Genomic DNA, 25115 nt, shown 5'->3' on the forward strand with positions numbered 1-25115 from the left:
TCTGCAGCTTCGGCCCAAGCCTCTTTATCCATCGCCTCTAGTGAGGTTGCTAACAGTCTGCGTGTGGACCTCTCACACATGGAGAAGGACATCGACTCTGGTGTGTCAAGTGATGTTGTTGTCTTTCTTGGTTTCGTCCTCCATGGCTGTGGATTTTTTGATGGAGGCCTCCCTGCATTAAGTGAGGATGGCTTCTAAGTCCATGGCCCTTTAAACTGTGGTAAGAAGGCCCTTGTGGCTGAGACCCTGGAGGGTAGATAATTCTATGCTCCTTTCCGTTTGTACTGGGTAAATTGTTTGGTAAGGGCCTGTACGATATCCTGGAGGGTCTCTCTGACTAGAATGGTAGGAGTCTGCCTCAGTCCTTCAGGGGAAGGTCAGGTCCTTCTACTCGGTCTAGGAATTGCCAACAATTGGGCCAGCCTAGATCCCAATACCAGAGGCTGGCTAGATATCAGGTTAGAGGGGCAAGGTGCAAGTTCCCCAGGGATGGGGACAAAACGAGGCCCAACTTTTGACACCAGTTTTCCTCCTCCTGTGGCCATGAGCACTCCTATCGGGGGACGCCTTTCTCCTTTTTTCACCAGTTGGCAAGAGAAAATTCAAGACCCTTAGGTGTTATATGTAATACAGCGTGGGTATGCGGTCAATTTTCTTTTCCCACCACAGGACTGGTTCATTCTTACCCCTCCTTTGCCTGCAATAAGGCAGGCTGTACTGGAAAAGGCCATCCAAGAATACCTGAGCAAAGTACCTCTGGTGGATGGTCCTACGTCAGAAGCGGGCCAGAGGGTGTACGCCCCAGAATGGTTATAGATCTCAGGTATCTAAACTGCTTCATCAGGAAGAAGCCCATTCAGATGGTGAAATCAGTTACCTTTTTTCCTGGACCAAGGCAACATCATGGTTACCCTAGAACTTAAAGGACGCCTACCTGCATGTTCCAGTATATCCGCCTCACAGGAAATTTCTGAGGATTGCTGTTTCGGTGTCCAGCCACAGGAGGTATTTTCAGTTCACAGCCTTGCCGTTCGGCATCACTTTGGCTAACAACACCTTTTCTAAGGTTAGTGGGCGCTGATTAAAAGATCCACCTATCCCGTCAGCACACAGGGGCAGAAGACCCCACATTGTGCTGCTGTTAGGACTAAGCGAAAACAGATTAACATTCTAAACAACGATTAGTACCCTCACATAATATAAAGCCCCAAAGTGCTCCCAAAACAATATGGTACCACATTAGTTTCACCACAGAGTATAATACCTTCTTAATGCCCCCACACACGACCTTATGGGCCTACACATGGTATATTGCCCCATTGGTGCCCTACCACAGTATAACACCCCATTCATGCCCACAGACAGTATAATGCCACTTTGGTGCTCCAAACAGAATAATTGTTCCATAGCGCCCCAAACAGTACAATGGCCCCACAGTGACGCCTCTGCAAGGCATGTGCCACAGAAAAGGTATGGGTGGTCTGCAGAAAATGCCCCTCCTTGCTACAGCATAATGGCAGCAGTTGGGAGAAAAACTCTTATCACTTTATGTGTATTTAGCAAGATAAAATATTATTGGCCAAAAAAAACCAAACCCTAAAGGGGTAATCCACCCTCAAGGATCATATTCAGATTTGAAGTTGAAGCTAATGGCAGTGTCTTCAGCAATACATTGCCTTATCTATCTACCCGATACAGCCACATTTCCCATCTGATTTTTTTTACAGTTGGTTGCCTAGGTTCCAGTCTTGCTCAATGTTGAGGTGATAACTCTTATATATCTGTATTCTCTTCTCTCACTGTATACAGCAAGAGCTGCGAGCTGGAATGAGCAGAAAACGTGTAGGGGAGAGGAGAAAGGGTTAAAGAGACCCCTTTAACAAAAGATTTTACATTAACAGGACTAACTTTGTCAGTAAATAATGGAAAACACTGATTGTGGAGAGTCACAGATCAGACTGCAGCAACATTCAGTAATCGTCACAGGAATCTGCAAATCTGACACGAATACAAAAAAAATATAACCAAATTACATTTATTGCAGTGAAAGGATGAACAGTCCAGTGTATGAAGTCACTGCAGTCACAGGATCGCAGAGCAGAAATATTCCCTCCTGCCTCTCCTATAACCTTTCATGGTGTGGGGCACAGGCAGTTCTATATACTGCTGGAAAGCTGACAGTGCGCTGAATTCACTGCACAGAATTCACTGCACAGAATTCACAGAATTCACTGCACTGTCGGCTTTCCCGATCTGTGCCCCAGGTAAAGCGCTATTGGTCCCAGTACCGTAGCGCCTTACAGTCAGAAGGGCGTTCCTGACAGTTAGCCAGGGACGCCCTTCTGCCCAGCAGCGCCTATCGCGCTGTAGAGTGTGAGCGGGGAGGAACGCCCCCTCCCTCTGCTCGCACAGCTCGTCCATAGACCAGTATTATCAGGAGGGGAGGGGGCGTTCCTCCCCGCTCACACTCTACAGCGCGATAGGCACTGCTGTGGAGAAGGACATTCCTGGCTGACTGTCAGGAACGCCCTTCTGACTGTAAGGCGCTACGGTACTGGGACCAATAGCGCTTTACACCGGGCACAGATCGGGAAAGCCGACAGTGCGCTGAATTCAGCAGTATATAGAACTGCCTGTGCCCAATCTGATGACAGGTCCTCTTTAAATCTAACTAAACTTTACTCCACTACTCATCTCCTATAATTCTATATACTGTGCTGCAGACTAGTCCTCTCCTATAATACTATATACTGTGCTCCAGATTAATCCTCTCCTATAATTCTATATACTGTGCTCCAGACTAATCCTCTCCTATAATTCTATATACTGTGCTCCAGACTATTCCTCTCCTATAATACTATATACTGTGCTCCAGACTACTCCTCTCCTATAATACTATATACTGTGCTCCAGACTAGTCCTCTCCTATAATTCTATATACTGTGCTCCAAACAAGTCCTCTCCTATAATACTATATACTGTGCTCCAGACTAATCCTCTCCTATAATTCTATATACTGTGCTCCAGACTATTCCTCTCCTATAATACTATATACTGTGCTCCAGACTACTCCTCTCCTATAATACTATATACTGTGCTCCAGACTACTCCTCTCCTATAATTCTATATACTGTGCTCCAAACAAGTCCTCTCCTATAATACTATATACTGTGCTCCAGACTAATCCTCTCCTATAATTCTATATACTGTGCTCCAGACTAGTCCACTCCTATAATTCTATATACTGTGCTCCAGACTAATCCTCTCCTATAATTCTATATACTGTGCTCCAGACTAATCCTCTCCTATAATTCTATATACTGTGCTCCAGACTAGCCCTCTCCTATAATTCTATATACTGTGCTCCAGACTAGTCCTCTCCTATAATTCTATATACTGTGCTCCAGACTACTTCTCTCCTATAATACTATATACTGTGCTCCAGACTACTCATCTCCTATAATTCTATATACTGTGCTGCAGACTAGTCCTCTCCTATAATACTATATACTGTGCTCCAGATTAATCCTCTCCTATAATTCTATATACTGTGCTCCAGACTAATCCTCTCCTATAATTCTATATACTGTGCTCCAGACTAGTCCTCTCCTATAATTCTATATACTGTGCTCCAGACTATTCCTCTCCTATAATACTATATACTGTGCTCCAGACTACTCCTCTCCTATAATACTATATACTGTGCTCCAGACTAGTCCTCTCCTATAATTCTATATACTGTGCTCCAAACAAGTCCTCTCCTATAATACTATATACTGTGCTCCAGACTAATCCTCTCCTATAATTCTATATACTGTGCTCCAGACTAGTCCACTCCTATAATTCTATATACTGTGCTCCAGACTAATCCTCTCCTATAATTCTATATACTGTGCTCCAGACTAATCCTCTCCTATAATTCTATATACTGTGCTCCAGACTAGCCCTCTCCTATAATTCTATATACTGTGCTCCAGACTAGTCCTCTCCTATAATTCTATATACTGTGCTCCAGACTACTTCTCTCCTATAATACTATATACTGTGCTCCAGACTACTCATCTCCTATAATTCTATATACTGTGCTGCAGACTAGTCCTCTCCTATAATACTATATACTGTGCTCCAGATTAATCCTCTCCTATAATTCTATATACTGTGCTCCAGACTAATCCTCTCCTATAATTCTATATACTGTGCTCCAGACTAGTCCTCTCCTATAATTCTATATACTGTGCTCCAGACTATTCCTCTCCTATAATACTATATACTGTGCTCCAGACTACTCCTCTCCTATAATACTATATACTGTGCTCCAGACTAGTCCTCTCCTATAATTCTATATACTGTGCTCCAAACAAGTCCTCTCCTATAATACTATATACTGTGCTCCAGACTAATCCTCTCCTATAATTCTATATACTGTGCTCCAGACTAGTCCACTCCTATAATTCTATATACTGTGCTCCAGACTAATCCTCTCCTATAATTCTATATACTGTGCTCCAGACTAATCCTCTCCTATAATTCTATATACTGTGCTCCAGACTAGCCCTCTCCTATAATTCTATATACTGTGCTCCAGACTAGTCCTCTCCTATAATTCTATATACTGTGCTCCAGACTACTTCTCTCCTATAATACTATATACTGTGCTCCAGACTACTCATCTCCTATAATTCTATATACTGTGCTGCAGACTAGTCCTCTCCTATAATACTATATACTGTGCTCCAGATTAATCCTCTCCTATAATTCTATATACTGTGCTCCAGACTAGTCCTCTCCTATAATTCTATATACTGTGCTCCAGACTAATCCTCTCCTATAATTCTATATACTGTGCTCCAGACTACTCCTCTCCTATAATTCTATATACTGTGCTCCAGACTAATCCTCTCCTATAATTCTATATACTGTGCTCCAGACTAGCCCTCTCCTATAATACTATATACTGTGCTCCAGACTAATCCTCTCCTATAATACTATATACTGTGCTCCAGACTAGTCCTCTCCTATAATTCTACATACTGTGCTCCAGACTAGTCCTCTCCTATAATTCTATATACTGTGCTCCAGACTAGTCCTCTCCTATAATTCTATATACTGTGCTCCAGACTAATCCTCTCCTATAATTCTATATACTGTGCTCCAGACTAATCCTCTCCTATAATACTATATACTGTGCTCCAGAATAGTCCTCTCCTATAATTCTATATACTGTGCTCCAGACTAGTCCTCTCCAATAATTCTATATACTGTGCCCCAGACTAATCCTCTCCTATAATTCTATATACTGTGCTCCAGACTAATCCTCTCCTATAATTCTATATACTGTGCTCCAGACTAGTCCTCTCCTATAAATCTATATACCGTGCTCCAGACTAGTCCTCTCCTATAATTCTATATACTGTGCTCCAGACTAGTCCTCTCCAATAATTCTATATACTGTGCCCCAGACTAGTCCTCCTCCTATAATTCTATATACTGTGCTCCAGACTAGCCCTCTCCTATAATTCTATATACTGTACTCCAGACTAGTCCTCCCCTATAAATCTATATACCGTGCTCCAGACTAGTCCTCTCCTATAATTCTATATACTGTGCTCCAGACTACTCCTCTCCTATAATTCTATATACTGTGCTCCAGACTACTCCTCTCCTATAATTCTATATACTGTGCTTCAGACTAGCCCTCTCCAATAATTCTATATACTGTGCTCCAGACTACTCCTCTCCTATAATTCTATATACTGTGCTCCAGACTAGTCCTCTCCAATAATTCTATATACTGTGCTCCAGACTACTCATCTCCTATAATTCTATATACTGTGCCCCAGACTAATCCTCTCCTATAATTCTATATACTGTGCTCCAGACTACTCCTCCCCTATAATTCTATATACAGTGCTCCAAACTAGTCCTCTCCAATAATTCTATATACTGTGCTCCAGACTAGTACTCTCCTATAATTCTATATACTGTGCTCCAGACTAGTCCTCTCCTATAATTCTATATACTGTGCTCCAGACTAGTCCTCTCCTATAATTCTATATACTGTGCTCCAGACTAGTCCTCTCCTATAATTCTATATACTGTGCTCCAGACTACTCCTCCCCTATAATTCTATATACAGTGCTCCAAACTAGTCCTCTCCAATAATTCTATATACTGTGCTCCAGACTAATCCTCTCCTATAATTCTATATACTGTGCTCCAGACTACTCCTCCCCTATAATTCTATATACAGTGCTCCAAACTAGTCCTCTCCAATAATTCTATATACTGTGCTCCAGACTAGTACTCTCCTATAATTCTATATACTGTGCTCCAGACTAGTCCTCTCCTATAATTCTATATACTGTGCTCCAGACTAGTCCTCTCCTATAATTCTATATACTGTGCTCCAGACTAATCCTCCACTATAATTCTATATACAGTGCTCCAAACTAGTCCTCTCCTATAATTCTATATACTGTGCTCCAGACTAGTCCTCTCCTATAATTCTATATACTGTGCTCCAGACTAGCCCTCTCCTATAATTCTATATACTGTGCTCCAGACTAGTCCTCCCCTATAATTCTATATACTGTGCTCCGGACTAGTTTTCTCCTATAATTCTATATACTGTGCTCCGGACTAGTCCTCTCCTATAATTCTATATACTGTGCTCCGGACTAGTCCTCCCCTATAATTCTATATACTGTACTCCAGACTAGTCCTCCCCTATAAATCTATATACCGTGCTCCAGACTAGTCCTCTCCTAAAAATCTATATACCGTGCTCCAGACTAGTCCTCTCCTATAATTCTATATACTGTGCTCCAGACTAGTCCTCTCCAATAATTCTATATACTGTGCTACAGACTAGCCCTCTCCTATAATTCTATATACTGTACTCCAGACTAGTCCTCCCCTATAAATCTATATACCGTGCTCCAGACTAGTCCTCTCCTAAAAATCTATATACCGTGCTCCAGACTAGTCCTCTCCTATAATTCTATATACTGTGCTCCAGACTAGTCCTCTCCAATAATTCTATATACTGTGCTCCAGACTAGTCCTCTCCAATAATTCTATATACTGTGCTCCAGACTAGTCCTCTCCAATAATTCTATATACTGTGCTACAGACTAGACCTCCCCTATAATTCTATATACTGTGCTCCAGACTAGTCCTCTCCTATAATACTATATACTGTGCTCCAGACTAGTCCTCACCTATAATACTATATACTGTGCTTTAGACTAGCCCTCTCCTATAATTCTATATACTGTGCTCCAGACTAGTCCTCTCCTATAATTCTATATACTGTGCTTTAGACTAGCCCTCTCCAATAATTCTATATACTGTGCTCCAGACTAGTCCTCTCCTATAATTCTATATACTGTGCTCCAGACTAGTCCTCTCCTATAATACTATATACTGTGCTCCAGACTAATCCTCTCCTATAATTCTATATACTGTGCTCCAGACTACTCCTCTCCTATAATTCTATATACTGTGCTCCAGACTAATCCTCTCCTATAATTCTATTTACTGTGCTCCAGACTAATCCTCTCCTATAATTCTATATACTGCGCTCCAGACTAATCCTCTCCTATAATACTATATACTTTGCTCCAGACTAGTCCTCTCCTATAATTCTATATACTGTGCTCCAGACTAATCCTCTCCTATAATTCTATATACTGTGCTCCAGACTACTCCTCTCCTATAATTCTATATACTGTGCTCCAGATTAATCCTCTCCTATAATTCTATATACTGTGCTCCAGACTAGTCCTCTCCTATAATTCTATATACTGTGCTCCAGACTAATCCTCTCCTATAATACTATATACTGTGCTCCAGACTAGTCCTCTCCTATAATTCTATATACTGTGCTCCAGACTAGTCCTCTCCTATAATTCTATATACTGTGCTCCAGACTAATCCTCTCCTATAATTCTATATACTGTGCTCCAGACTAATCCTCTCCTATAATTCTATATACTGTGCTCCAGACTAGTCCTCTCCTATAATTCTATATACCGTGCTCCAGACTAGTCCTCTCCTATAATTCTATATACTGTGCTCCAGACTAGTCCTCTCCAATAATTCTATATACTGTGCAACAGACTAGTCCTCCTCCTATAATTCTATATACTGTGCTCCAGACTAATCCTCTCCTATAATTCTATATACTGTGCTCCAGACTAGTCCTCCCCTATAAATCTATATACCGTGCTCCAGACTAGTCCTCTCCTATAATTCTATATACCGTGCTCCAGACTAGTCCTCTCCTATAATTCTATATACTGTGCTCCAGACTAGTCCTCTCCAATAATTCTATATACTGTGCAACAGACTAGTCCTCCTCCTATAATTCTATATACTGTGCTCCAGACTAATCCTCTCCTATAATTCTATATACTGTACTCCAGACTAGTCCTCCCCTATAAATCTATATACCGTGCTCCAGACTAGTCCTCTCCTATAATTCTATATACTGTGCTACAGACTAGACCTCCCCTATAATTCTATATACTGTGCTCCAGACTAGTCCTCTCCTATAATTCTATATACTGTGCTTCAGACTAGCCCTCTCCAATAATTCTATATACTGTGCTCCAGACTACTCCTCTCCTATAATTCTATATACTGTGCTCCAGACTAGTCCTCTCCTATAATACTATATACTGTGCTCCAGACTACTCCTCTACTATAATACTATATACTGTGCTCCAGACTAGTCCTCTCCTATAATTCTATATACTGTGCTCCAGACTAGTCCTCTCCTATAATACTATATACTGTGCTCCAGACTAGTCCTCTCCTATAATTCTATATACTGTGCTCCAGACTAATCCTCTCCTATAATACTATATACTGTGCTCCAGACTAATCCTCTCCTATAATTCTATATACTGTGCTCCAGACTAGTCCACTCCTATAATTCTATATACTGTGCTCCAGACTAATCCTCTCCTATAATTCTATATACTGTGCTCCAGACTAGTCCTCTCCTATAATTCTATATACTGTGCTCCAGACTAATCCTCTCCTATAATTCTATATATTGTGCTCCAGACTACTCCTCTCCTATAATTCTATATACTGTGCTCCAGACTAATCCTCTCCTATAATTCTATATACTGTGCTAGTCCTCTCCTATAATTCTATATACTGTGCTCCAGACTAATCCTCTCCTATAATATTATATACTGTGCTCCAGACTAGTCCTCTCCTATAATTCTATATACTGTGCTCCAGACTAGTCCTCTCCTATAATTCTATATACTGTGCTCCAGACTAATCCTCTCCTATAATTCTATATACTGTGCTCCAGACTAGTCCTCTCCTATAATTCTATATACTGTGCTCCAGACTAATCCTCTCCTATAATACTATATACTGTGCTCCAGACTAGTCCTCTCCTATAATTCTATATACTGTGCTCCAGACTAATCCTCTCCTATAATTCTATATACTGTGCTCCAGACTACTCCTCTCCTATAATTCTATATACTGTGCTCCAGACTAATCCTCTCCTATAATTCTATATACTGTGCTCCAGACTACTCCTCTCCTATAATTCTATATACTGTGCTCCAGACTAATCCTCTCCTATAATTCTATATACTGTGCTCCAGACTAATCCTCTCCTATAATACTATATACTGTGCTCCAGACTAGTCCTCTCCTATAATTCTATATACTGTGCTCCAGACTAGTCCTCTCCTATAATTCTATATACTGTGCTCCAGACTAGTCCTCTCCTATAATTCTATATACTGTGCTCCAGACTAGTCCTCTCCTATAATTCTATATACTGTGCTCCAGACTACTCCTCTCCTATAATTCTATTTACTGTGCCCCAGACTAGTCCTCTCCTATAATACTATATACTGTGCCCCAGACTAGTCCTCCTCCTATAATTCTATATACTGTGCTCCAGACTAATCCTCCCCTATATTTCTATATACAGTGCTCCAAACTAGTCCTCTCCTATAATTCTATATACTGTGCTCCAGACTACTCCTCTCCTATAATTCTATTTACTGTGCCCCAGACTAATCCTCTCCTATAATTCTATATACTGTGCTCCAGACTAGTCCTCTCCTATAATTCTATATACTGTGCTCCAGACTAGTCCTCTCCTATAATTCTATATACTGTGCTCCAGACTAGTCCTCTCCTATAATTCTATATACTGTGCTCCAGACTACTCCTCTCCTATAATTCTATTTACTGTGCCCCAGACTACTCCTCTCCTATAATACTATATACTGTGCTCCAGACTAGTCCTCTCCTATAATTCTATATACTGTGCTCCAAACTAGTCCTCTCCTATAATACTATATACTGTGCTACAGACTAATCCTCTCCTATAATTCTATATACTGTGCTCCAGACTACTCCTCTCCTATAATACTATATACTGTGCTCCAGACTAGTCCTCTCCTATAATTCTATATACTGTGCTCCAAACTAGTCCTCTCCTATAATTCTATATACTGTGCTCCAGACTAATCCTCTCCTATAATTCTATATACCGTGCTCCAGACTAGTCCTCTCCTATAATACTATATACTGTGCCCCAGACTAGTCCTCCTCCTATAATTCTATATACTGTGCTCCGGACTAGTCCTCCCCTATAATTCTATATACTGTACTCCAGACTAGTCCTCCCCTATAAATCTATATACCGTGCTCCAGACTACTCCTCTCCTATAATTCTATTTACTGTGCCCCAGACTAGTCCTCTCCTATATTACTATATACTGTGCCCCAGACTAGTCCTCCTCCTATAATTCTATATAATGTGCTCCGGACTAGTCCTCCCCTATAATTCTATATACTGTGCTCCAGACTAGTCCTCTCCAATAATTCTATATACTGTGCTCCAGACTAGTCCTCTCCTATAATTCTATATACTGTGCTCCAGACTAGTCCTCTCCAATAATTCTATATACTGTGCTACAGACTAGCCCTCTCCTATAATTCTATATACTGTACTCCAGACTAGTCCTCCCCTATAAATCTATATACCGTGCTCCAGACTAGTCCTCTCCTAAAAATCTATATACCGTGCTCCAGACTAGTCTTCTCCTATAATTCTATATACTGTGCTCCAGACTAGTCCTCTCCAATAATTCTATATACTGTGCTCCAGACTAGTCCTCTCCAATAATTCTATATACTGTGCTACAGACTAGACCTCCCCTATAATTCTATATACTGTGCTCTAGACTAGCCCTCTCCTATAATTCTATATACTGTGCTCCAGACTAGTCCTCTCCTATAATTCTATATACTGTGCTCCAGACTAGTCCTCTCCTATAATTCTATATACTGTGCTCCAGACTACTCCTTTCCTATAATTCTATATACTGTACTCTAGACTAATCCTCTCCTATAATTCTATATACTGTGCTCCAGACTAATCCTCTCCTATAATTCTATATACTGCGCTCCAGACGAATCCTCTTTTATAATACTATATACTTTGCTCCAGACTAGTCCTCTCCTATAATTCTATATACTGTGCTCCAGACTAATCCTCTCCTATAATTCTATATACTGTGCTCCAGACTACTCCTCTCCTATAATTCTATATACTGTGCTCCAGACTAATCCTCTCCTATAATTCTATATACTGTGCTCCAGACTAGTCCTCTCCTATAATTCTATATACTGTGCTCCAGACTAATCCTCTCCTATAATACTATATACTGTGCTCCAGACTAGTCCTCTCCTATAATTCTATATACTGTGCTCCAGACTAGCCCTCTCCTATAATTCTATATACTGTGCTCCAGACTAATCCTCTCCTATAATTCTATATACTGTGCTCCAGACTAGTCCTCTCCTATAATTCTATATACTGTGCTCCAGACTAATCCTCTCCTATAATACTATATACTGTGCTCCAGACTAGTCCTCTCCTATAATACTATATACTGTGCTCCAGACTAGTCCTCTCCTATAATTCTATATACTGTGCTCCAGACTAGTCCTCTCCTATAATTCTATATACTGTGCTTCAGACTAGCCCTCTCCAATAATTCTATATACTGTGCTCCAGACTACTCCTCTCCTATAATTCTATATACTGTGCTCCAGACTAGTCCTCTCCAATAATTCTATATACTGTGCTCCAGACTACTCATCTCCTATTATTCTATATACTGTGCCCCAGACTAATCCTCTCCTATAATTCTATATACTGTGCTCCAGACTACTCCTCCCCTATAATTCTATATACAGTGCTCCAAACTAGTCCTCTCCAATAATTCTATATACTGTGCTCCAGACTAGTACTCTCCTATAATTCTATATACTGTGCTCCAGACTAGTCCTCTCCTATAATTCTATATACTGTGCTCCAGACTAGTCCTCTCCTATAATTCTATATACTGTGCTCCAGACTAGTCCTCTCCTATAATTCTATATACTGCGCTCCAGACTACTCCTCCCCTATAATTCTATATACAGTGCTCCAAACTAGTCCTCTCCAATAATTCTATATACTGTGCTCCAGACTAATCCTCTCCTATAATTCTATATACTGTGCTCCAGACTACTCCTCCCCTATAATTCTATATACAGTGCTCCAAACTAGTCCTCTCCAATAATTCTATATACTGTGCTCCAGACTAGTACTCTCCTATAATTCTATATACTGTGCTCCAGACTAGTCCTCTCCTATAATTCTATATACTGTGCTCCAGACTAGTCCTCTCCTATAATTCTATATACTGTGCTCCAGACTAATCCTCCACTATAATTCTATATACAGTGCTCCAAACTAGTCCTCTCCTATAATTCTATATACTGTGCTCCAGACTAGTCCTCTCCTATAATTCTATATACTGTGCTCCAGACTAGCCCTCTCCTATAATTCTATATACTGTGCTCCGGACTAGTCCTCCCCTATAATTCTATATACTGTGCTCCGGACTAGTTCTCTCCTATAATTCTATATACTGTGCTCCGGACTAGTCCTCTCCTATAATTCTATATACTGTGCTCCGGACTAGTCCTCCCCTATAATTCTATATACTGTACTCCAGACTAGTCCTCCCCTATAAATCTATATACCGTGCTCCAGACTAGTCCTCTCCTAAAAATCTATATACCGTGCTCCAGACTAGTCCTCTCCTATAATTCTATATACTGTGCTCCAGACTAGTCCTCTCCAATAATTCTATATACTGTGCTACAGACTAGCCCTCTCCTATAATTCTATATACTGTACTCCAGACTAGTCCTCCCCTATAAATCTATATACCGTGCTTCAGACTAGTCCTCTCCTAAAAATCTATATACCGTGCTCCAGACTAGTCCTCTCCTATAATTCTATATACTGTGCTCCAGACTAGTCCTCTCCAATAATTCTATATACTGTGCTCCAGACTAGTCCTCTCCAATAATTCTATATACTGTTCTCCAGACTAGTCCTCTCCAATAATTCTATATACTGTGCTACAGACTAGACCTCCCCTATAATTCTATATACTGTGCTCCAGACTAGTCCTCTCCTATAATACTATATACTGTGCTCCAGACTAGTCCTCACCTATAATACTATATACTGTGCTTTAGACTAGCCCTCTCCTATAATTCTATATACTGTGCTCCAGACTAGTCCTCTCCTATAATTCTATATACTGTGCTTTAGACTAGCCCTCTCCAATAATTCTATATACTGTGCTCCAGACTAGTCCTCTCCTATAATTCTATATACTGTGCTCCAGACTAGTCCTCTCCTATAATACTATATACTGTGCTCCAGACTAATCCTCTCCTATAATTCTATATACTGTGCTCCAGACTACTCCTCTCCTATAATTCTATATACTGTGCTCCAGACTAATCCTCTCCTATAATTCTATTTACTGTGCTCCAGACTAATCCTCTCCTATAATTCTATATACTGCGCTCCAGACTAATCCTCTCCTATAATACTATATACTTTGCTCCAGACTAGTCCTCTCCTATAATTCTATATACTGTGCTCCAGACTAATCCTCTCCTATAATTCTATATACTGTGCTCCAGACTACTCCTCTCCTATAATTCTATATACTGTGCTCCAGATTAATCCTCTCCTATAATTCTATATACTGTGCTCCAGACTAGTCCTCTCCTATAATTCTATATACTGTGCTCCAGACTAATCCTCTCCTATAATACTATATACTGTGCTCCAGACTAGTCCTCTCCTATAATTCTATATACTGTGCTCCAGACTAGTCCTCTCCTATAATTCTATATACTGTGCTCCAGACTAATCCTCTCCTATAATTCTATATACTGTGCTCCAGACTAATCCTCTCCTATAATTCTATATACTGTGCTCCAGACTAGTCCTCTCCTATAATTCTATATACCGTGCTCCAGACTAGTCCTCTCCTATAATTCTATATACTGTGCTCCAGACTAGTCCTCTCCAATAATTCTATATACTGTGCAACAGACTAGTCCTCCTCCTATAATTCTATATACTGTGCTCCAGACTAATCCTCTCCTATAATTCTATATACTGTGCTCCAGACTAGCCCTCTCCTATAATTCTATATACTGTACTCCAGACTAGTCCTCCCCTATAAATCTATATACCGTGCTCCAGACTAGTCCTCTCCTATAATTCTATATACTGTGCTACAGACTAGACCTCCCCTATAATTCTATATACTGTGCTCCAGACTAGTCCTCTCCTATAATTCTATATACTGTGCTTCAGACTAGCCCTCTCCAATAATTCTATATACTGTGCTCCAGACTACTCCTCTCCTATAATTCTATATACTGTGCTCCAGACTAGTCCTCTCCTATAATACTATATACTGTGCTCCAGACTACTCCTCTACTATAATACTATATACTGTGCTCCAGACTAGTCCTCTCCTATAATTCTATATACTGTGCTCCAGACTAGTCCTCTCCTATAATACTATATACTGTGCTCCAGACTAGTCCTCTCCTATAATTCTATATACTGTGCTCCAGACTAATCCTCTCCTATAATACTATATACTGTGCTCCAGACTAATCCTCTCCTATAATTCTATATACTGTGCTCCAGACTAGTCCACTCCTATAATTCTATATACTGTGCTCCAGACTAATCCTCTCCTATAATTCTATATACTGTGCTCCAGACTAGTCCTCTCCTATAATTCTATATACTGTGCTCCAGACTAATCCTCTCCTATAATTCTATATATTGTGCTCCAGACTACTCCTCTCCTATAATTCTATATACTGTGCTCCAGACTAATCCTCTCCTATAATTCTATATACTGTGCTAGTCCTCTCCTATAATTCTATATACTGTGCTCCAGACTAATCCTCTCCTATAATATTATATACTGTGCTCCAGACTAGTCCTCTCCTATAATTCTATATACTGTGCTCCAGACTAGTCCTCTCCTATAATTCCTTATACTGTGCTCCAGACTAATCCTCTCCTATAATTCTATATACTGTGCTCCAGACTAGTCCTCTCCTATAATTCTATATACTGTGCTCCAGACTAATCCTCTCCTATAATACTATATACTGTGCTCCAGACTACTCCTCTCCTATAATTCTATATACTGTGCTCCAGACTAATCCTCTCCTATAATTCTATATACTGTGCTCCAGACTACTCCTCTCCTATAATTCTATATACTGTGCTCCAGACTAATCCTCTCCTATAATTCTATTTACTGTGCTCCAGACTAATCCTCTCCTATAATTCTATATACTGCGCTCCAGACTAATCCTCTCCTATAATACTATATACTTTGCTCCAGACTAGTCCTCTCCTATAATTCTATATACTGTGCTCCAGACTAATCCTCTCCTATAATTCTATATACTGTGCTCCAGACTAGTCCTCTCCTATAATTCTATATACTGTGCTCCAGACTAGTCCTCTCCTATAATTCTATATACTGTGCTCCAGACTAATCCTCTCCTATAATTCTATATACTGTGCTCCAGACTACTCCTCTCCTATAATTCTATATACTGTGCTCCAGACTAATCCTCTCCTATAATTCTATATACTGTGCTCCAGACTACTCCTCTCCTATAATTCTATATACTGTGCTCCAGACTAATCCTCTCCTATAATTCTATATACTGTGCTCCAGACTACTCCTCTCCTATAATTCTATATACTGTGCTCCAGACTAATCCTCTCCTATAATTCTATATACTGTGCTCCAGACTAATCCTCTCCTATAATTCTATATACTGTGCTCCAGACTAATCCTCTCCTATAATACTATATACTGTGCTCCAGTCTAGTCCTCTCCTATAATTCTATATACTGTGTTCCAGACTAGTCCTCTCCTATAATTCTATATACTGTGCTCCAGACTAGTCCTCTCCTATAATTCTATATACTGTGCTCCAGACTAATCCTCCCCTATAATTCTATATACAGTGCTCCAAACTAGTCCTCTCCTATAATTCTATATACTGTGCTCCGGACTAGTCCTCCCCTATAATTCTATATACTGTGCTCCAGACTAGTCCTCTCCTATAATTCTATATACTGTGCTCCGGACTAGTCCTCCCCTATAATTCTATATACTGTGCTCCGGACTAGTACTCTCCTATAATTCTATATACTGTGCTCCAGACTAGTCCTCTCCTATAATTCTATATATTGTGCTCCAGACTAGTCCTCTCACATAATTCTATATACTGTGCTCCAGACTAATCCTCCCCTATAATTCTATATACTGTGCTCCAGACTAATCCTCTCCAATAATTCTATATACTGTGCTCCAGACTAGTCCTCTCCTATAATTCTATATACTGTGCTCCAGACTAGTCCTCTCCTATAATTCTATATACTGTGCTCCAGACTAGTCCTCTCCTATAATACTATATACTGCGCTCCAGACTAATCCTCTCCTATAATACTATATACTGCGCTCCAGACTAATCCTCTCCTATAATTCTATATACTGTGCTCCAGACTAGTCCTCTCACATAATTCTATATACTGTGCTCCAGACTAATCCTCTCCAATAATTCTATATACCGTGCTCCAGACTACTCCTCTCCTATAATTCTATTTACTATACATTACTATAAACGGTTTAATGGGTAGCTTTGTCACTGTCACTGGTCTGGGTGTAGAGGACGTCCCCTTTTCACGGTCACCGGTCTGGGTGTAGACGTCCCCTTGTCACTGGCCTAGGTGTAGAGGACGTCCCCTTGTCACTGTCACCAGCCTAAGTGTAGAGGACGTCCCCTTGTCACTGTCACTGGACTAGGTGTAGAGGACGTCCTCTTGTCACTGTCACCGGTCTAGGTGTAGAGAATGTCCCCGTTTCACTGTCACTGGTCTAGGTGTAGAGGACGTCCCCTTGTCACTGGTCTGGGTGTAGAGAACGTCCCCTTGTCACTGTCACCGGTCTAGGTGTAGAGGACGTCCCCTTTTCACTGTCACTGGTCTAGGTGTAGAGGACGTCCCCTTGTCACTGGTCTGGGTGTAGAGAACGTCCCCTTGTCACTGTCACTGGTCTAGGTGTAGAGGACGTCTCCTTGTCACTGTCATCGATCTGGGTGTAGACGTCCCCTTGTCACTGGCCTAGGTGTAGAGGACGTCCCCTTGTCACTGTCACCGGTCTAGGTGTAGAGGACATCCCCCTGTCACTGGTCTAGGTGTAGAGGACGTCCCCCTGTCACTGTCACCGGCCTAAGTGTAGAGGACGTCCCCTTGTCACTGTCACTGGTCTAGGTGTAGAGGACGTCCCCCTGTCACTAGTCTAGGTGTAGAGGACGTCCCCTTGTCACTGTCACTGGTCTAGGTGTAGAGGACGTCCCCTTGTCACTGTCACTGGTCTAGGTGTAGAGGACGTCCCCTTGTCACTGGTCTAGGTGTAGAGGACGTCCCCGTGTCACTGTCACCGGCCTGGCTGTAGAGGATGTCCCCTTGATACTGTCACCGGTCTAGGTGTAGAGGACGTCCCCTTGTCACTGTCACCGGCCTGGCTGTAGAGGACGTCCCCTTGTCACTGTCACCGGTCTAGGTGTAGAGGACGTCACTGTCACCGGTCTAGGTGTAGAGGATGTTCCCTTGATACTGTCACCGGTCTAGGTGTAGAGGACGTCCCCTTGTCACTGGTCTAGGTGTAGAGGACGTTCTCTTGTCACTGTCACTGGTCTAGGTGTAGAGGACGTCCCCGTGTCACTGTCACCGGTCTAGGTGTAGAGGACGTCCCCGTGTCACTGTCACCGTTCTAGGTGTAGAGGACGTCTCTGTGTCACTGTCACCGGTCTAGGTGTAGAGGACGTCCCCTTGTCACTGTCACCGGTCTAGGTGTAGAGGACGTCCCCGTGTCACTGTCATCGCTCTAGGTGTAAAGGATGTCCCCTTGTCACTGTCACCGGCCTGGGTGTAGAGGACGTCCCCTTGTCACTGGTCTGGGTGTAGAGGACGTCCCCTTGTCACTGTCACTGGCCTAGGTGTAGAGGACGTCCCTGTGTCACTGTCACCGGTCTAGGTGTAGAGAACGTCCCCTTGATACTGTCACCGGTGTAGAGGATGTCCCCTTGTCACTGTCACCGGCCTGGTTGTAGAGGACGTCCCCATGTCACTGTCACTGGTCTAGGTGTAGAGGATGTCCCCGTGTCACTGTCACTGGTCTAGGTGTAGAGGACGTCACTGTCACCGGTCTAGGTGTATAGGACGTCCCCTTGATACTGTCACCGGTCTAGGTGTAGAGGACGTCCCCTTGTCACTGTCACCGGCCTGGCTGTAGAGGACGTCCCCTTGTCACTGGTCTAGGTGTAGAGGACGTCCCCGTGTCACTGTCACCGGTCTAGGTGTAGAGGACGTCCCCGTGTCACTGTCACCGGTGTAGGTGTAGAGGACGTCCCCATGTCACTGTCACCGGTCTAGGTGTAGAGGACGTCACTGTCACCGGTCTAGGTGTAGAGGATGTCCCCTTGATACTGTCACCGGTCTAGGTGTAGAGAACGTCCCCTTGTCACTGGTCTAGGTGTAGAGGACGTTCTCTTGTCACTGTCACTGGTCTAGGTGTAGAGGACGTCCCCTTGTCACTGTCACCGGTCTAGGTGTAGAGGACGTCCCCTTGTCACTGTCACCGGTCTAGGTGTAGAGGACGTCCCCTTGTCACTGTCACCGTTCTAGGTGTAGAGGACGTCCCCGTGTCACTGTCACCGGTCTAGGTGTAGAGGACGTCCCCGTGTCACTGTCACCGGTCTAGGTGTAGAGGACGTCCCCATGTCACTGTCACCGGTCTAGGTGTAGAGGACGTCACTGTCACCGGTCTAGGTGTAGAGGATGTCCCCTTGATACTGTCACCGGTCTAGGTGTAGAGGATGTCCCCGTGTCACTGTCACCGGTCAAGGTGTAGAGGACGTCCCCGTGTCACTGTCACCGGTCTAGGTGTAGAGGACGTCCCCATGTCACTGTCACCGGTCTAGGTGTAGAGGATGTCCCCTTGATACTGTCACCGGTCTAGGTGTAGAGGACGTCCCCTTGTCACTGTCTCCGGTCTAGGTGTAGAGGACGTCCCCTTGTCACTGGTCTAGGTGTAGAGGACGTTCTCTTGTCACTGTCACTGGTCTAGGTGTAGAGGACGTCCCCTTGTCACTGTCTCCGGTCTAGGTGTAGAGGACGTCTCCTTGTCACTGTCTCCGGTCTAGGTGTAGAGGACGTCCCCTTGTCACTGGTCTAGGTGTAGAGGACGTCTCCTTGTCACTGTCACTGGCCTAGGTGTAGAGGACGTCCCCTTGTCACTGTCACCGGTCTAGGTGTAGAGGACGTCCCCTTGTCACTGTCACCGGTCTAGGTGTAGAGGACGTCCCCTTGTCACTGTCACCGGTCTAGGTGTAGAGGACGTCTCCTTGTCACTGTCTCCGGTCTAGGTGTAGAGGACGTCCCCTTGTCACTGTCACCGGTCTAGGTGTAGAGGACGTCCCCTTGTCACTGTCACCGGTCTAGGTGTAGAGGACGTCTCCTTGTCACTGTCTCCGGTCTAGGTGTAGAGGACGTCCCCTTGTCACTGTCACTGGTCTAGGTGTAGAGGATGTCCCCTTGTCACTGTCACCGGTCTAGGTGTAGAGGACGTCCCCTTGTCACTGTCACCGTTCTAGGTGTAGAGGACGTCCCCGTGTCACTGTCACCGGTCTAGGTGTAGAGGACGTCCCCTTGTCACTGTCACCGTTCTAGGTGTAGAGGACGTCCCCTTGTCACTGTCACTGGTCTAGGTGTAGAGGACGTCCCCTTGTCACTGTCACCGTTCTAGGTGTAGAGGACGTCCCCCTGTCACTGGTCTAGGTGTAGAGGACGTCCCCTTGTCACTGTCACCGTTCTAGGTGTAGAGGATGTCCCCTTGTCACAGGTCTAGGTGTTGAGGACGTCCCCGTGTCACTGTCACCGGTCTAGGTGTAAACAGACCATTAGAAAGTTCTTTGTATTGTCTCTTCATGTATTTGTACATTGTTATTAGATCTCCCCATAGACGTTGTTTCTCTAATCTGAGTAACCCCCAGTCTGTTAATCTCTGTCCTCCAATCTGCCCATTTCTCCATTACTCGCCCTTGTGGCACCCAACTGGTGACTGATCCAATGTGAGATTTTCCTATAAATGGTAATACTTGCTGCTCCTCCAATAACCCCTTTAATTAACCTGTTCACATATGGAAGCAATCAGGCGGTACAGTTAGTAGAATATGGAGCAGAATGAACCCGGGGAAGCAAAATGGCTTTAATTGTATAACAAAATAATGGACCTGAATCTCAGACGCCCCTTATCAGAATCTTGGCTCTCCGTACAGAGATATTGAATAATAAGATAATCCTCTATATAAGACAGCCATGTAATATTAGGATTAAGGTGATATTTACGTCTCGTTCCCAATAAGCAGAATCCATTGTTTGCCACTGGCAATGCCTGAAAAAGGCTCAAGCCGAAATATTAGGGTAGTCGGGGTAAATAAAGAAGCCCACGGATCTTCAATGCTACTTCTGATCTACTGCTTGAATTTATCGCTTTCATGTTATTAGGGATATTATACATTGGGGCGGAAGACCAGAAACTATTATTGGACCAACTGGGCACCCAAATGATTACAAGCAATATCCCGTCTAAAACACAACCTTTACTCCCAATCCATAATATACAGGTACTAATCCCTGCCTAAACGGTGCCGGTGCACATTACTAGAGATACGTAGGGGCCCTTCTCTGTAGGATATGCACACAATAGTCAATCACATATCTTCCACCCGTATCTCTAAACCCCAACACTTAGAAGATAACCACATCCAATCTCAATGTTCATACTGCTCAAGCTTAGGGAAAGCGTGATGTAGATCCACCTTCAGGTCAAAAGGGTCTGGTGACCACCCTAATGTGAGGATTGTACGCCCCCAGGGTAACGTAGGGTTAATCCATACAGCGCCTTCCCCAAGGAATATAATAGGTCGCAGATTCCTAAGTAAAGACGCACTCAGGGCTAAAGCCCCTTATATAAGCAGCATACCACATGCCCCATATTTAAGAATAGCCCCCAAAACCAGACCCGTACAAGAGCCGGAAATACAGAAGTATTAAGAGATGTATAAGCCGGCCATGTAATATTAGGGTGAGTCCTAGCCCTTTATTTCAGACTGGCTCCCAATACATAGAGGTAAATGAAATAGCCAGATACTGTATAAGGATACGGTGTCGTCCTCTATATAAGACTAGTCACTAATCCAGGTATATATAAGCCGGCCATGTAATATTAGGGTGAGTCCTAGCCCTTTAGTTCAGACTGGCTCCCAATACACAGAGGTAAATGAAATAGCCAGATACTGTATAAGGATACGGTGTCGTCCTCTATATAAGACTAGTCACTAATCCAGGTATATATAAGACTAGTCACTAATACAGGTGTATATATAAGACTAGTCACTAATCCAGGTATATATAAGCCGGCCATGTAATATTAGGGTGAGTCCTAGCCCTTTATTTCAGACTGGCTCCCAATACATAGAGGTAAATGAAATAGCCAGATACTGTATAAGGATACGGTGTCGTCCTCTATATAAGACTAGTTACTAATCCAGGTATATATAAGCCTAGTCACTAATACAGGTGTATATATAAGCCGGCCATGTAATATTAGGGTGAGTCCTAGCCCTTTAGTTCAGACTGGCTCCCAATACATAGAGGTAAATGAAATAGCCAGATACTGTATAAGGATACGGTGTCGTCCTCTATATAAGACTAGTTACTAATACAGGTATATATAAGACTAGTCACTAATACAGGTATATATAAGCCGGCCATGTAATATTAGGGTGAGTCCTAGCCCTTTAGTTCAGACTGGCTCCCAATACACAGAGGTAAATGAAATAGCCAGATACTGTATAAGGATACGGTGTCGTCCTCTATATAAGACTAGTTACTAATCCAGGTATATATAAGCCTAGTCACTAATACAGGTGTATATATAAGCCGGCCATGTAATATTAGGGTGAGTCCTAGCCCTTTAGTTCAGACTGGCTCCCAATACATAGAGGTAAATGAAATAGCCAGATACTGTATAAGGATACGGTGTCGTCCTCTATATAAGACTAGTTACTAATCCAGGTATATATAAGACTAGTCACTAATACAGGTATATATAAGCCGGCCATGTAATATTAGGGTGAGTCCTAGCCCTTTATTTCAGACTGGCTCCCAATACACAGAGGTAAATGAAATAGCCAGATACTGTATAAGGATACGGTGTCGTCCTCTATATAAGACTAGTTACTAATACAGGTATATATAAGCCTAGTCACTAATACAGGTGTATATATAAGCCGGCCATGTAATATTAGGGTGAGTCCTAGCCCTTTAGTTCAGACTGGCTCCCAATACATAGAGGTAAATGAAATAGCCAGATACTGTATAAGGATACGGTGTCGTCCTCTATATAAGACTAGTCACTAATCCAGGTATATATAAGACTAGTCACTAATACAGGTGTATATATAAGACTAGTCACTAATCCAGGTATATATAAGCCGGCCATGTAATATTAGGGTGAGTCCTAGCCCTTTATTTCAGACTGGCTCCCAATACATAGAGGTAAATGAAATAGCCAGATACTGTATAAGGATACGGTGTCGTCCTCTATATAAGACTAGTTACTAATCCAGGTATATATAAGCCTAGTCACTAATACAGGTGTATATATAAGCCGGCCATGTAATATTAGGGTGAGTCCTAGCCCTTTAGTTCAGACTGGCTCCCAATACATAGAGGTAAATGAAATAGCCAGATACTGTATAAGGATACGGTGTCGTCCTCTATATAAGACTAGTTACTAATACAGGTATATATAAGACTAGTCACTAATACAGGTATATATAAGCCGGCCATGTAATATTAGGGTGAGTCCTAGCCCTTTAGTTCAGACTGGCTCCCAATACACAGAGGTAAATGAAATAGCCAGATACTGTATAAGGATACGGTGTCGTCCTCTATATAAGACTAGTTACTAATCCAGGTATATATAAGCCTAGTCACTAATACAGGTGTATATATAAGCCGGCCATGTAATATTAGGGTGAGTCCTAGCCCTTTAGTTCAGACTGGCTCCCAATACATAGAGGTAAATGAAATAGCCAGATACTGTATAAGGATACGGTGTCGTCCTCTATATAAGACTAGTTACTAATCCAGGTATATATAAGACTAGTCACTAATACAGGTATATATAAGCCGGCCATGTAATATTAGGGTGAGTCCTAGCCCTTTATTTCAGACTGGCTCCCAATACACAGAGGTAAATGAAATAGCCAGATACTGTATAAGGATACGGTGTCGTCCTCTATATAAGACTAGTCACTAATCCAGGTATATATAAGCCTAGTCACTAATACAGGTGTATATATAAGCCGGCCATGTAATATTAGGGTGAGTCCTAGCCCTTTAGTTCAGACTGGCTCCCAATACACAGAGGTAAATGAAATAGCCAGATACTGTATAAGGATACGGTGTCGTCCTCTATATAAGACTAGTTACTAATCCAGGTATATATAAGCCGGCCATGTAATATTAGGGTGAGTCCTAGCCCTTTAGTTCAGACTGACTCCCAATACACAGAGGTAAATGAAATAGCCAGATACTGTATAAGGATACGGTGTCGTCCTCTATATAAGACTAGTTACTAATACAGGTATATATAAGCCCTAGTCACTAATACAGGTATATATAAGCCCTAGTCACTAATACAGGTATATATAAGCCCTAGTCACTAATACAGGTATATATAAGCCGGCCGTGTAATATAGGATAAGACGGCTATGAGCCAGGTAATATTTGGATCTTGTGCCCCGCTCGCTTCCCCATCTACAAGCTTGAAGTACCTGTCATGGTGCTGGGTGTCTGCTCGCCTCTAGTCACGGCTTCTGAACATTTGGGTGAGGGCTGCGGAGTTTATAGGTTTCTGGGCTGGGAGGGGACAGGTGTGTCTTCAGATACACAACAGCCCTGAAGTGACTAGAATTTTTTGCATCTTATAATTGGCGAGCTGAGTCACTGTCATTAATGGCTCATTAGCAGCAACAGCCCAAGACGTGAGCGCAGCTCCTGAGAACTCAAATCCAGCAAAGACCTTGTGACTTTCATGCACTGGCAGGTCCTGGGGACCGCACTGATTGGAATTCTCATCACTTACTGCAGTAGTCATGCATGATGTTAAGGGGGCTGCCCCTAGAGGGCGCCATACACAGGCACTGCTCTCCTAATTACATCCTGGAGAAGAGATTTGCATATTTTTTACCCAGAATCCCTAGCGGAGCAGGAATGACTTGTACACACTCTCCCTAATGTGTATGACTATCCCCTGACCCTAGTTACTGCTAGTAAAAGGTTTTCTCGCTATTTTTTAATTTATTATTAGTATTACAGTACGCAAATTCAGAAAAAAAAAATACCACACCCAGATGGGAACGTAGGATGGCAGGTCTGTCTCGGGCAAGATATAAATGATTCCAGGTGGGATCTGACAGAGAGAGAGCATAGAAAAGCTTTCCTTACTGCCCTATAAAAAGGGTCTTAGAGGCTACTTTTGGGTAGTGTACCTCTTAGTGACAAAATGTTGACTGCTAGA

The 25115-nt window shown here is 42.5% G+C and overlaps 1 protein-coding gene across 1 annotated transcript in view; it reads right to left on the minus strand.

Annotated features, from left to right (window-relative positions):
- The window catches only part of LOC142187300 (tyrosinase-like), a 57238-nt gene extending 32844 nt beyond the window's left edge, over nt 1-24394 (minus strand). Inside the window, exon 1 of the mRNA XM_075261524.1 lies at nt 24370-24394. Coding sequence (XP_075117625.1) covers nt 24370-24376 — 7 coding nt within the window. The 5' untranslated portion in view covers nt 24377-24394. The remainder of the gene's footprint in view (nt 1-24369) is intronic.
- Between the last annotated feature and the right edge of the window lie 721 nt (nt 24395-25115).

Source organism: Leptodactylus fuscus, unplaced genomic scaffold (assembly GCF_031893055.1).
Source record: "Leptodactylus fuscus isolate aLepFus1 unplaced genomic scaffold, aLepFus1.hap2 HAP2_SCAFFOLD_177, whole genome shotgun sequence".
In the NCBI taxonomy this organism is placed as follows: Eukaryota; Metazoa; Chordata; class Amphibia; order Anura; family Leptodactylidae; genus Leptodactylus; species Leptodactylus fuscus.